The 15161-nt window shown below is 38.7% G+C and overlaps 1 protein-coding gene across 2 annotated transcripts in view; it reads right to left on the bottom strand.

Moving 5' to 3' along the window:
• Window positions 1–15161, bottom strand: part of BRINP3 (BMP/retinoic acid inducible neural specific 3) — a 214003-nt gene that overhangs the window by 87006 nt on the left and 111836 nt on the right. For both annotated transcript variants that reach the window (XM_037404617.1, XM_037404616.1), the window contains one exon: window positions 8623–8813. In XM_037404617.1, coding sequence (XP_037260514.1) covers window positions 8623–8813 — 191 coding nt within the window. The remainder of the gene's footprint in view (window positions 1–8622; window positions 8814–15161) is intronic.

The following is a 15161-nucleotide window of genomic DNA, read 5'->3' on the forward strand; positions in this document are numbered from 1 at the left end:
TGTTTTCTTCAGTGCAACTTATGTCCAAAGTAACTACAAAAACACTTTTCTGACTTTCCTAGCCTGTGTTCGGTGACTTGCATTCTTCAACATTAATCTCAAGAACCAACGAATACTATCATTATACCTGTATTTTAGGTGCTGAACGACTCCACTGAATGTTATTCCCTTGTTCTTGGAAAGGAAGCTACCCAGATAGGGTCTGCCTCGCCACTCGTGCTAGTTTCATTGCTCACCCATCTGCTGCAGTGGCGTTTTGCCCATTCAGAGGGTGGGCTGCCAGCTTTGGATGGGTTTATGTGCCAAAAAGTAATAGCTGTAGAGGGATAATAGTAGGATGAAAACATGACCTCATCTTCAAAGGGCGATAATGTGGTGGTGAGCAATGCTAATGAAGGAGCGCGTGCCTCTGTGCAGGAGGCCACATCTATTGACAATTCGACACACAGCTACCTCCACTCACAAAATTCATTTCTGTTTGGAGAAAGAGTGAATTCGTGGTAATCCAATGTACCTTACAGTGTTCCCAATCCCTCACAAATCAGAGGACAGTCAGGCCTTTCAGACCTTACATAGGAAAAACTGCCATTATCCAGGAGCCTCTTATCTAATTAGCACTGCCAGGCTTGTCCAGTATGTTCATTTTTGTCCTGGAAGGGAAGCTGCTGCCCAGGACAGCTGGCTATTCCAGCTGGAGCCTACCTCGGCTTCACCACTATATTTATACTTCTTCTCCTACAGTTTCATAATGGGTCGGTTTTTTGAGCATGCAGTCATCAAAGCAGGGATTAATTTCCTGAACTCCAAAGAACCAGGAATTACAGCAGCCTCCGTAAGTAACAGGATTTCCCCATCCAGTTACCTAATCTCTCTGCTCTAATAAGTAGACATAGGTTTGCATTTTATTTAACTACCCGCCAAAACCTCCTGCAAAGCAGCCTACGGTTGCTTGGCAGGGCAGGTATGAGCACGTTGCACTAGCGCAGACTGGAGCACCACTGTTTGCTATGCTGCGCTGCCGTGCGTTGCTGATGGCCCGGTGGCCAGGTGGGCCATTATTCACACCGTGCTGCATCCATGCCAGCTGCCATGGGTACGGAGCTGGAAAAGTACAGCAAAGTCTAATGACTTGTACTCTAAGAGAAATTTGCCGTCAAAACCTGGTCTAAGTTCCAACATTGCTGGCATTCAGCTGTGCCCGCACAATAAAACCTGCCTCTTCTAAACCTGCCTTGTGACTCTGGCCAGCGTGAAAGATGTTTGTGAAATGAAAAGTGATGGAGTGGGCTGAGAGCTGAGCCAGGGGCCACAGGCTTGATGCAGCTGTTTGTGGAGCTATAAAGGCACGGTCATACCAGAGCAGACGACATGAGAACTCCCAGGGGTAAATACTGTGTCAGTGACCCGTTCAGCCTGCGCAAATAAAGTGTAAAATTTCACTAGGAGATCCCTCCCATTTTTCCCCTTTCCAGAGGTCTTAGCTAATATATTTATTTTACAGTGACCTTTGCAAGCTCAACTGGCTTTCCGCTGGAAATAGCTTATAATGAATTGTAAGATACAAGAAAACAAGCCCTTAATGTTGCAGAAAATCTCTGCAAAGCGGAGAAAAATATTTTATTTATTTTTTATGTTGTTGTGTTTCATTAGCCAGCATGCCACCCATCCTGCTCTGGTGTAAACTCTTTTGATCGGTCTGTATTAGTTATTAGTAGAGACGGTGGGACTGCTTCTATGTCAACTGAATTCTGGTAAGATTCGTTATTAAAACAGAGTTTATTCACTTTTGTTCCCTTCAAAACCATTTGTTTTCCAGGGGGGTGGAGAGCAGAACTACAATAAAACCTCCTGTTTCAAAAAAATAACTTGAAAAATAACAGTGTTATGTTGCTTTGATTAGAAAATGTCAGGAAAATAACATCTGAACTCCCTCACAGTTATCACATCATCCTATTATCCTAGTCGTGCTTGATCCCATGCTTGCCGTGGCAGTGCTGGTGGGGGTGTTTTGTCAGGCAGGATCCCCCAGCACCCAACCCCTGCCATCTCTATCCCCACTCCGTGACAGATATGTTTTCTTTTTTCATGCTCTGTAACCAGGTTGAAATGATTTTGAATGTTTACTTTGACTCAGATCACATCAGATTACATCTCCCAAGGCTGATGAAAGCACATAGCTGGAGTGATGGGGGCCTTCAGTGCAACTGTGATGGAAGCCCCTTCTCCTCAAAAGTCTCTACATCGCATTGTAGGGCAGCTCACACAAGCGGGTCCTAGCCCCATCACTCGTCTTCTCAGGCACTATTGCTAATACCAAGTGCAATCAGGTAAATTTCAAAAATATTTCCTGCTCAAAAGACATCTTAGAGTTTCTGGAATTTTTTCATCTGTCAGAGGTGATTTAGCACTTGCTAGAAAAAGTGGATTAAACCCCAGAGAACTCCCTCATTGTTAGCCACTCAGGCATCCATGTCACTGCAGAACTGTAACAGGATCCCTTTCACACTCAGAACTCAGGGCTTATAAAGTAAAATCACTGGCTCGTATTTATTGTTGGAAGATAATTAACATTTTAAGTTCTTTTTTCTCTGTCACATCTGAAACATGGATGGGTCTTGGTTTTTTACCTGGTATTAGTCTGCCACCAAGAAATAGGCTAAGACAACACCCAAGCATTAGTTAAAAGCAGTGTGTTTTAAAAAACTCTTCAAAGTTATAAATTTTAAGAACTGAAAATTATTATATGCCAGTGTATACTAAGAAAACATGAATATTCAGCATTGGATCCACACAGCTGTATTCTCTCTAATTCACAAAATTCAAGAGTCAGTTAACTTCATTTTCTCAGGTTTAAAAGAAATAGCACAAAAACATTTGGTCGTGCTCAAAACAATGCTACATAATCCAATGAATGGTTCAGAAAATTACCAGAGTCACTGCAGTGATGCTTTATAACCATGTAGCTGATGTCACTGACAGATACTCACTGGGGGGCAGGAGATTGACATTCACACTATAGACTGGCATTGGCACAATATATACTAATGTCCCCCTGAGCCCTGGAATTTGCTAGCTTATAACTTAGCCTATATATTTAATTCTTTCTAGGTTTGTATAAACATACTTTCCACTATTTATATTTATAAGTTACACTAACTCCTGAGTTGAAAAAAATATTCTACATGACATTTTTCAAAAACTAAAGCATAAAATAAAACAGGTATATAGGAATTTACCTAGACACATAACCCATCCGTGGCCAATTAGGTGTAAGACTTCTAAACAATAGTTTAGAAATGGCATTCAGAAATTAGAAGTTAATTTTGTGTACATATTAAGAATATCTTCACAAATTATTTAAGTAAAAAATGCAAATCAGAATCATTGACATGGTAGAATTGGAATAACGCTGTAACAACTGTAACTAAATATAACCATCTGTTGAAGGAGTAAATACATTTTGTTATACATAATAATACATATTATTATGATTTAAATATTTAGTGCCATTTTCTAACTCAGTTATTGAGAGATTGTTCTCCTGTACCTACATCTTTGTAACAATGAAAAGATCATATGCCTTGATGTGTCATATTTTTGTCTGTAGATGGGGAGTGGTAGGAAAAAGCAGTGATCCAAGCAGTACCCATCACTTCATGTCAGAGAGTGAGGAAACTAATAAAAGGAGAACACTCAAAGGCAGATATATCTGAGTGCCATGGACAGTTACCTACCTAGAGCTCTGTCTTTATATACATATATGTATTTTACAAATGCATAAAGGTCTTTGGTCTATGAATGCCTCAAAAGTTTCTGATTAAATAGAATACTCAAGAAACACTCAGCTACAATAGCTGTAATGCATTATAATAATAATAAAAAAAAGTTATACCTTTGTTATAAAAAAATAGCTTAGTGCTAGTGGAAAATCTATTCATGTATGGATTGCAGAATGTACTGTTAAGGTTTTAGCAGGTCATTTTCCCAAACTTAAGCAGATGCTAATGGAATTGCACAGGTTCAAAAAGCATATAAATTAATGCTAGGCCAGATGTGGTATCATTTCTGTGGTTCGAGTGAGTAAAGTACTCGTTAATTCCATACATACAATCTGTTTTAGTACTTAAAATTTTTCTTCTTTAAGTGGGGAGAGAAAAGAAAGAAAATATATTTCTACATTTTTCTTTTCCCCTTAGCATCCATAATCTTAAATGCTGGAAAGTTTATATACCTGGTGGGTTACAGGTGGGGGGTGGTGTTTGTTTTCAAACCTGAGGCTAAATTTTCAAGTTTCTTTCTCACATCAGTCATTTGAGACAGGATGCTCCTCCCTTATTTGCCAATATTTTGTCTCTTACATGGAAATAATTGTTATAGAAAAACAAAGGTCATATCAGCAGTTAGTGTGAGCATAAATCTTTCATAAATTATTAAGATTCACTGGTTTACACCACCTGACAATTTTTCCCATCTCTGTACAGAGAGTAATATACTGCTTAAGAAGACTATTAATCAGCAGCAGAAAATCTGACCCTCTATTCAGTGTGTAGAATAGAATAGGTGTAACTATCCAACTCACCTGTGGGACTGTAATGAGTGAAGAGGAGAATGACAAGAGGTCGGAGTTAAGCTGATCTACTGACACCCATTAAGATTGTCTGTTGTCAAGACCAAACTGTTTCTTTTTGTTCTCAAAGACTCCAACATTATCAAGGGATATTTTGTGACCCAGAGAGGCGAGTGTATAGATGGTCTGGTAATGAAGACTTTAAGCAGTTACGACTGACAATAACAGCAAAAATAAATAAATCTCAAACACTCAAGATTACCGTTTAGCCAATTGCCTAAAAAAAGTTCTAGTTTCATAAGAAGCCTTGGCAACCTCCTGCAAATTTGTTTATACAGAACAGTTACCATGTTTCCAGATGCAAGTAGGACTTATTTGCAAAAGTCCACTATCTTCATCTTGCAAAGCACGCAAATCAGTCTCACATCACCCAAAAGCCTGGAAGGCCCTGTCATTCCATTGTAGTATGTTAGTTATCTGTAATTTTCTCATTGCCAAGCCTACTGGTTGGCTGAGTAGCCTTTACATCTATACATAGCAACAGCATTATAGTGAATGCCTTTGAAGTAGGATCCACTGATATTTTTCTCTTCCTACACTTATTCCACAGTGGTGCCCTAGGCTTCATGATAACTTCCAGTTCTGAAGCTCACCACTGTACACTAATTTTTGTAAACCATTAAAGTGTACAGCAGCTAATGCTCTTGCTTATTATTTGGCAAGCTGGACCTTAATTGCATCATGCTGTATGTTAGCAAAACAGAAAAGTGTAAATGCAGAACAAAAGGAGAAAAAGTAATACTGTGTATTGTCCCTCATTTAAAGGAGGACATTTGCTTTTTGGAATTGCTAGGTGAAAGCTGTTAAAGAGTTTAGAAACACAATTCATAGAGTCAGAAAATAATTTAGGCTGGAAGGGATTTCTGGCGGTCATCATGTCCAATTCCCTGCTCAGAGCAAATCTGATTAAATGTGGTGCTCGGGGACTTGTCCAGTAGAGCCTTCTCTCACCTTCAAGGACGGAGTTCCCTTGTATGAGTCCTTTCTTACCTTTCCCCTAAAGCTGCTCTGGTCAGTGTTGCCTGGGCTATGTAAATTTGCAATTTTGCTAACAAAATCAGGAGATGTGTAGTCACAGAGGAGTGGAGGAAACTTCTTCACCTCCTAGTACTGGCCCAGCCCAACAGAGCACCCCCGTTTGTGCACAAAATTTAACAAAAATGAGCAGCCATTTCTCTCCTTTCCCTGCAGATTTGACGCTGCAGATAGTCAATGTAGATGCAGTAGTTACTCCTGTGCACCGGCACGTGAGCACGCCCATGAACCCACTGCTCAATGCAGCGTTTGCTGTGCAAACAGTGGATTACATAGGGTCCTTCTGCCAGGCAGCTTGAAGCTGCTCATTATGGACATTTGGTTTGTCACAAGAAGATAAAATTTCCATAAGAAACAGAAGCAGTGAGAAATGTAATTTTCCACATTATCTTGTGGCAACAAGAAAAATAGAACTTCCCTAAGTTCTTGTTTGAGAATGCCCTTGTGGAGTATATATCTGCATTTGTGAATAAAGATTTGGGAACATATCACAAACAACCATGTGCAAGGGTTCCCTTTATGGTCAAAAAGGGATATTCATGAAAGCCAAATGGTCACAGAGGCACACAAATCTTACCACGGGATTGTTCATTTGCCAAGCTTTCCATGTCCATGAATACAGATGACTGGGGATTCATTAAATAAAAGTACTATGCACACACAGTTTGGTCTTCTGCTTTTAAGGAGCTACGTAAGTGACAAAGGTTTCTGAATAAACCAACTTTCAATTAAAGAAAAAGTAGGAATACATTATTGAAAGTGAAAAATATAATTACATGTTATAAGTGTGGACAAGCATCTCTGGGAATCTCCATTCAATGTAGCACCCAAATGAGAACTAACACAGACAGGAAAGTATAGGGTTATTAGCTACCTCATGAAAGCATTCTTAGATATTTCTAATTCCCTGTAATTATTTTAAATGAACCAATTTTTTGAAGTCTTCAGCCCCCATCTAATGATAATGGAAGGCAGCAAGTGTGCCTGAAATCATGCCTAAAAACTGAGGCTAGGGGCCTAAATCAAAACCCATCACACTTGATATAAAAACTCTCTTTGACTTCATTAAGTGTTGGCAGAGCCCAGAAGTCAACACTGACTCTCTGTGTGTGGAAAATTTTTCCAAGCGTGTGGCAGCTACTGCATTTTAAGGCCTTTGTGAGGTGGTCTGAAGAGGGATGAGAAAAGGGCACCCTGCCCCAGTTTCCCTGCAGCAAAACCCGAGGCTGTGGGGACAATATCGAATGTTTAAACTACAATTTTCAAGTGTCTTCAAAAGTAATACCCGTGGAGTTTAACTTTTTACTTAGGGCCACGCTTCCTAAAAGGTGTCATGTCTGCAGCTCTTTTGTGATCAGTGTCATACTGGTGTTTTTTACTTTTAAAGAGCAGCTACTCTCGTTTTCCCAGAGCTGTTGGGCCCAATTTCACCTTGAAAGTGAATTTCACCATGTGGAGGTTCCTACTGAAAGTTATGTTAGTTAGTCATCAGCAAATAGCTAATAATACTAAAAAATATTTTTACCATTGCATAATCCTTGCATTAGGATACATGCTTCAGCCAAATCTTTAATTATTATGCTTTATATTTTAAGAAACATTTTCTTTCACTTCTGCAGTTAGTTTTTCTGTTCAGATGTGCTATGTGCTGTATACACAAGAAAATTGATGGTAATATATAAGAAGTGTACTTTTAGCATGGATGAAATGTACTGAGTAATTAAAAGAAATTCTGGGAATTTTGTTCCAAATCACTGGTCAACACATGTAAGTTGTTCTTCAAATTCTAATGGTAATGAATTTGCTTTAGAAACACTAGTTTCCAAAATAATGGTAGGAATGAGTTCTTTATTATTTGAAATAACCACAGCAAAAAAGAAGTTCACCTTGTTTCTAGAATGGTCTTTTCCAAAAGGAAGCTACTGTGAGCCATTTCAGCTGTTAAAGATCTCAGATATCAGCCAAAAGAGAATAAGAAGAGTGTCATTTCCTTAATATATGGTAAAAATTCAGTTATGAAATGTATTAAAGAGAACCATTCCTCAGGTGAATAAAGGATTTTGACAAGACTGTTCTGTTGGAAGGATACTCAATCACCAGAATTATCTTTAATATAATCATCCACCAAGGGATAAAACTGCATTTTGAAAATGTCAGTTCATTTTGAAATGTCTAGATGGGTAATCACAGGTACTAATTATCTTTCATTCACAACAATTTATGCTCTCTCTTGAACATTAGGCCTCTTCACTGGATTTCTTCAATCCATGTAGTGACTGGATCCCAATGATACATCAGGCTACCTTTTCCAAATTAGGCTGTGGGGATTTAGAGATGCAGATTCCATTATATTAATAGGAATCACATGGCAAAATCTCATCATCCTATTTTGAAAATTTAGTCACACCGGTTAAGTGAAGACTAGTTCTAAAAGGGGTAGAGTGACAATACAGGGACTTCCCAGCAGCCAACGTCGTTTAAAAGATTCCTAGCTGAAAAGATTTGTTGGAAGTTATTGTTACTGGTTTTCTTGCTTCATGTCTGCAGTACCATGATGGACTTGTGTAATCTGGTATTATGTAAATTGTAAGGACCTCTTACAGAAAAAAGGTCACTCTCCTTAATGACCCCTTAGTGCAGAGATACATCCCAAGAAGACCAGAAGCCTGCACACCAGGAACTCGAGTAAAGTACTTCAATCTTAGCTATGGGATTTCTTATTTTTTTGTCTGTAAAATTCTTTACACAAGGTAAAGAAATTTCAACAGCAGAAGATGAAGGAACCATGAGGCTTGTAGACAAAAGCTGCTCCCATGCTTCCAAGCCCAGTCCAGGGAGCGCTGCTCAGCCCAGCTGCTCCGAGAAGGAGCATCACAGTTTACAGAGAAATCAGTTGTGACCACCACTTTTAGATCAGTCACACCAAACCGATGCACGACATTTCCAAGCGTTAACCCTACCTCCCAAGGTAGCTGACAGTAGGAAATGTGTCCCATATTTCTTGATAAGGTTTTCTGTGATCTGTTGCAGGGTCGGGCGGCGTCCGAGTAGCCTTATGTTACGGAAGAATTCAGGGGCAAGTGGCAGTGGGGAGCCAAGGAAATTTCTTCTTTCGACAGCAAGATTGTTTACTTTCCAGCGGCCAAACTCTCTGCAAAACAAAGCAATTCTCATTCAGAAATATGTCATTCGGACAAATGTTCTTCATTTGCAAGCTACTCTGCTCTGTTGACTAGCTGGAGGCGGCTAGCCGGGTACTATAACAGGCCTTGACAGTGATACTCTGTCATGTGTTATAGGCATAGGACAAGCAACCAGTGTTATTTATTAGAAGTGGAGGCAGTACTCCATAATAAAATCATTGTTTGGAAAAAAATAAATAAAAAATAAGCCACTTATGGTGTTGCTGTTCCTATTGTTTATGTTTAGCCTCTGATGTGAGTACAGCCCTAGAACAAGCAGATTTGCTAGAAAATGAAACTAAATTAATAATTTCCCCAAATCTGGACCAAATGCAATAAATGTTTTCATGACACAAGGCAAATTTTAAAAACATTTGAAGAAACAGGCCATGCTCTTTGCTTTTGATGGTAGGTCACTTAGGTACATAGCTGGCTAATTTGAGCAATTTGGAGAAACACTATCACAGCACATTTGACCTTACTATGATATTTCCAGTTTTCTGTACTTTTGGCCTCTATTTTGAGGAAATATGTAGACAGCGGGACCGATTCCTAAAAGTAGATGACTTTTCAGTTGTAGGAGGGATATAAATGAATTCAAAGATTTGTCCCCTTCCCCTCTCCAAAATCAATCAATGATAACAGGGCAAACAAACAAGTCAATTGCACAGCAATAAACACATTTTTTTTATTCATTTACGTACCAATTAAGATACCAGATAAAGTTATTAGTGGAAGAACTCATTGTCCTCAAAATCTAGCCAAGGGACACAGCATTTGTAGTAACTTTGTGTTTGCAAGGTACACCAAGAGCTGTTTTGGTTAAAGACTTGAGTACTGTGAGAATTAAGTCCAAGAAAACCTCTGGACTGTGGTTTAGCTGCCACTTTGTGGAATCATTCATATAGCTATATCAATTAAGATTTTTCTTATATAAGATTATAGAAAAGCAAAAAGATTAGCGAGCTTGAAAGATCCTGCTTAAGGTTCCAGCTAAATATAGAACAACATTCATTTACAAGATTAACACAGAAGGCAAAAATCAAGGATGCAGTAGGAAAATAGCATTTGAGGGATAGCTGAAACAAAGGAGTTGCCTGCGGCTGACTGACTAGGATGAGCTATGTAATACATAATCAACACTACTATTTTTCAGTATTTTTACATCCAAAATTATTGGTAGAAGCCAGATAAATACATTCTTGCATAGCCCTTCTACTTTCCAGCACTTTCCTGTTTCACTTGCGGATCCAAACTGTCTTATACCCAGTCTAGCTTAAACTTGGATGCATAACATGGGACTATTTGGTGCAACATCCATGGATTGCCTTTCTTCTCGAAACATGCCGTTTTTTATCAAAAACAAATCAGAAGAATTACAGTAGAAAGAGATTTATGTAACTTACCTGAAATATAATGTAAGTTACCAAACAAGAGCATGAGACTAAACAGACCCCCTGGTTTCTTAAAGACTCTACACATCACCAGTGTGCCAAATTAGTATTTGGAAATCACTATTTGAGGGTGTGTGTGTATGTCTTTCAATTCAGTTGTCAGGTTTTGAAGTTTTCTCTCACAAATTTAATTTCCTTTTAAAAACGTATAAAACCTATTTTTTTCAGCTTTTATGGAACTACTGCATATCAGTAGAAAGAAATTATAGACAAACATTTTTAATTCCTAAAGTGAAAAAAATATTCACTGGGTGTATTGACCACATTAATACAGGCACTAAAACCAGTGAATTACCCTGCACTGTAAATGTACTTCTTAAGTGAAAATAAATAAATAAATAAATATTTAAATTCTGTGCTTTCTGGGCATGTTTGAGTGGCTGGTTTTTTTTTTTTTTTTCCCTTTGAATATGTCAGAAAATATAGGTCAAATGTAATTCCTGAACAGACCATCAAGACAGAATTGCTTTGACAACAAGAAAAAAATACAAATTTTATTACGTAAAATAGTCATTTCATATCTTGTTGAAACCTTTCCTTCTAAACTAGCTATCAGATTAATTGTCCATACCAAAGCTGAGGTTCAAATACAAGAATAACAGAATAGTTAAGATTCTTACAAATGCTAGTTTGCTGCTACTCTTCCTTTGATTTTCATTGCCAGAATTTTTAAGGACAGAGAAGACCACCATAATCCCCTCACACGTCCCCTTTCTAATGCAGGCAAAGGACCATCACCAAATGGCTCTTGCTGCCTATGTCAGAAAGTTTGTGACTGAAGAAGAAACTGTCTCCCAGAAAAACACCCCTTCCTGACTTAAAAGCTGATGCTGAAGATTTCTCAGAATTTCAGAACAATCTGTTGTAGCATTTAACTACAGGGAGTGCATTTTATTTTCAGTTTTAACATTGCTAATTTCAATTTCCAATTTTGGGAGGTTTTAATGTGAGGTGGTTTTTTTTCCGAAACATTAGGTATGTTCTGAGTAACTAATTACAGCTCCTCTTAACCTTGGCCTAAGCTGATTGCCTTTGTGTTTCTTTGTGAATTGTGGTTTTAGATATGTCCTACAGCTCTTCTCCAAAAGTCACAAATAATTTCTTGGAACAGTAAAGCTAGAAACAGCGGCCTCTTCCATACCAAATTCAGAAGTATTTCCAAGTTGACCTCCTCATGTTCTACTGCAAGTCCTTTATTTACAGAATCCAGGGATGGAGTTATTCTAGCACTAGGAGAAATTTGTTTGGCTTAGTTAAGCAAACTAATTCCTCCCACATTTTTTTGCTATGGAAAGGTTTTTTTGCTGTATCTTATGCTACTTCAGAGAAAGCAAGTAGGTTAATGCTACTCTGAAGGTTTTGGCATTCTTTTGTGATTCAGAGCATACCAGTTGGAAGCCATTATTAGTGTAGCAAGTAATCATCTTTTGAAACTCACTGCTGAGGAAACTGAGGAAGAAGAATATAGAAGCTGGATTATTATTATTACTTTTTTTTAAAAAAAAAAGATGTCAGTTTTATAACTCTGCCACAGACTGAGCTGAAGCTTTTAGAGAACTTACAAACCAACTTTTATGTTTTCCTGAAGCTTTTCTTAAATTAAGTATTTTAGAACCTGGAGAGAAGACAATGTAAACCCTCTGGGAGAGGCAAGAAGAAGTGCCATATCTGAAGACAAAAAAAGAGACACAGAACACCAAAACTGAGCTGCCTGGCTGCAAGAGCAGCGATATCTAGATGTGGACAAGCAAGAAAGTGACTAGCAGCTTCTCCAACAGGACACCAGAGGAAAGACAGCAGACCTGAGAAGTAACTGGGTTTATCAGAGCAAAGCATATCAGCAGGGAAACCTGGGCTGGAGCTGGGGGGTTGGGGGGGATGTTCGTGCCACATTATTTGTAGCATGTTGAGTGAGGAAGCTTTCACAAACTCTCTCTGGGTATGTGAGAGTCACTAATAACTGATATCCTAAAATTAGAGCTTTTTTTTTTTTTTTTTTTGAAATTTCATTGTAAGTAAAATCATATCCTTACCTTCCTTTTATATGATTTATATAGATAAATATATTTATATACTTATAAGTTCTTTTTCTTCTCTTGATTTCACCTTGCAAGCAGCAGTATCTTCTCTCCTGTTTCCTTCTCCCCTGTTTTATCACACAGCAAAGCTCAACCTTTATTTACCTGTTTGCCTTGCAGTCATTCTCTCTAACACAAATTCTCCAGCCCTCAAACGATTTTCGTTACCAAATGTGCATTACTCTCCTTTGGAAATCATGTTCCTGTTTGCTGCCAAAGGCAGACTAGCAGGCCTGACACAGTTAATGATGATCTTTTTAGTAGAGAAAATACTGCCTTCCAAAGTCGCTGGAGTACCATTCATCAGAAGAACACCTCCCACAGAATAACATAGTATCTGTGCTGGCTGCTGGTCAAGAAAACCAATGATGCACTAGAGGTATTAGAAGCTTATTCTTTCCTCCTCTTCCTCTTCTTCTGCTGTGTGAGAGCCAAGACTAGCAGCTGTCATGGCTCTATCAAGAAGAAAAGATTTAATAGCAGGTGGTATCTCCTGTGCTGCCCATCTATTTCCAGCCCAAGTAGTATGTTAAGCATTGGATGGAGTTCCTTAATGCTCAGGGCAAAGCCTGTTGCTGAGAAGGATGATGGCTTTGAGTTCCTGGGCTTGTATGAGAGAGAGAGGAAATAAGTCAGTCTGGCTCCTAGGATGAAGCCTATAATGGAACCTCATTATTATCATGAGTAGTGCCAGAGGCCATGGGCATCATTCTCTCCATCTTCCTACATATCAGAACTGTGTATTTGTATGTCCTACCAAAAAGCTGGTTCCTGGCTGGTTGGTTAATGCATATGCAAGAGCCCCAAAGGCCGACGGTGCCAGCTCTGCCCAGCTGTACCGCATGCACGCCACAGCCCGTCTGCGGAACAGGGTCTCCTGCCACTTGTGCTGCTTGGAGGAAGATAGGCTGAAGAACGATCAGTCAGGGAGTCAGTGTGGGGTAAAAACAAGCACAATTTCAAATGCAGGGTTTATTTCAACACTATTTCTTTTATTATTTCTTGCTGTTTCTCATTTGTGTTGATACGCTATGGCTTTCAGAGTGATGTTTAATCTAAAAATACTGTTCTGACATTAAACACTCCTTACTAGAGTATTGTACAAGTCGTGGGCATGTTTTTATCTTGAAAGAAGCTTAAATTGCAAGTGGATCTGAAAGCAATTCTAGAGCAGCAGGCCAACAAGGCTGTGAATGTCTCTTTTGACTTTAAAGCCATAGTTGGTGTTTTTTTCAAATGTGTATATAAATTATACATTTTCTTCTACCACTGCATTCATTTCAATACATTTTAAATAATACTTTATAGGAGAATATAGGGAAAGGTCTATATAAAACATTTAGTTGAAGGAAATTAAAAAAAAAAAAAAGACATTGTACTTTAAAATTGTAGCATGTGGAAACTTTGAAATGGGAATATAATCTCTGCTACTGCAGATGGTTAAATCAGAGCCTGCAAAGGGATTTACATTGAGTGTGATGGATTCCTCTTAACAACAACAGTCTCTCCTAAGGTCAACCATATGCAAAATAGAGCCCAGGCAAATTAGCAATGTTAGGCCTCATTGTAAGAAACTTAGATGTTTTGTAAAACAATACTAGTACTGGTAAGCATAAATGTTAATGAATACCGTCGTGGCATAATTTGGAAAGCATTATTGGAAAAAAACCCACTCCACATCATTTTTAATACTAAACTCTTCTGTGTTCCTTTCTCTTAATGTCTTCTAAATGAGACAGCTCCAGCCTTGGACGTTGAGAAGGGGACTGCTTCAAATGGGCTGGAATGACAGTGGGATTCTGAAGCCAATATTTCCCATGCAGCTGCAAGTTAATCTGTTGGCAGAACAGCTCAATGAAAGAATATACAGTGTTTTTCTCCCCCTACCTTCTTTAAAAGGCTGAGGATTTCTTAATGCCTAAGGCCATAGCTCGAATAAGGCCAAGATGATATAAAATGAAACTACTACCATATTAAACTTCAGAAGAAAAAGGTCACCAAAACGTTATAACGCTCACGACTTGCATCACGCGCTGATCCATGACCGGGGCTCACGCAGGCTGCCAGCTGCACAGACACACACCCCAGACAAGCTCAACTGCCTGGCTCTGCTGGGGCCAGAACACTATCTCACCACCATCAACCGCAATTCCTCCGTTCCGTTCAATGCAAAAGCTACATATAGCTACGGCTGTTGGAGGAAACTGCACACAGCCTCATTCCTCTACAGGAGACAGGTTCAAAGCAGATCATACACACACCACCTGGCCCCAACTAGACCACATTCCTACAGATTTATAAAAGGATCCCATGGCAGCAAGGTCCCATTACTTTGCAGCTACCTACTAGTAGTCCCACAACAGTAAGACATAAGTACAAAAAATATTTGCAAGAAAGACAGACAGACAGACAGACAGAAAGAAATTGATAGATAGATAGATAATAAGATAGATAAATAAATAAATTGGCTTTTAAAAGAAGATTCAGCCAGATGTGGACAGAACCAGAATCAGGTAATAACCAAGGCCATGTTATTCAGAGACTGTTGGGTGAAAAATCTCTCCTTACCAGCACAGGTCATAAAACTTTCAATATTTATTAAAATCACTTAAGCGATGGAGAATCTGCTACAACATTTACGAAAATGTTTACTACAGTTGATTTTTACTATTCACAGTGAAGAAGGAGGGAATTAGTCATATCTTGACTGAGCAGCCTTCTGAAAATATCTGCCTTTCTATAGAAGCATGATAATAGGGACAAATACTGCAATATGGGCAAAGTA

Source organism: Falco rusticolus, chromosome 11 (genome assembly GCF_015220075.1).
Source record: "Falco rusticolus isolate bFalRus1 chromosome 11, bFalRus1.pri, whole genome shotgun sequence".
Classification (NCBI taxonomy): Eukaryota; Metazoa; Chordata; class Aves; order Falconiformes; family Falconidae; genus Falco; species Falco rusticolus.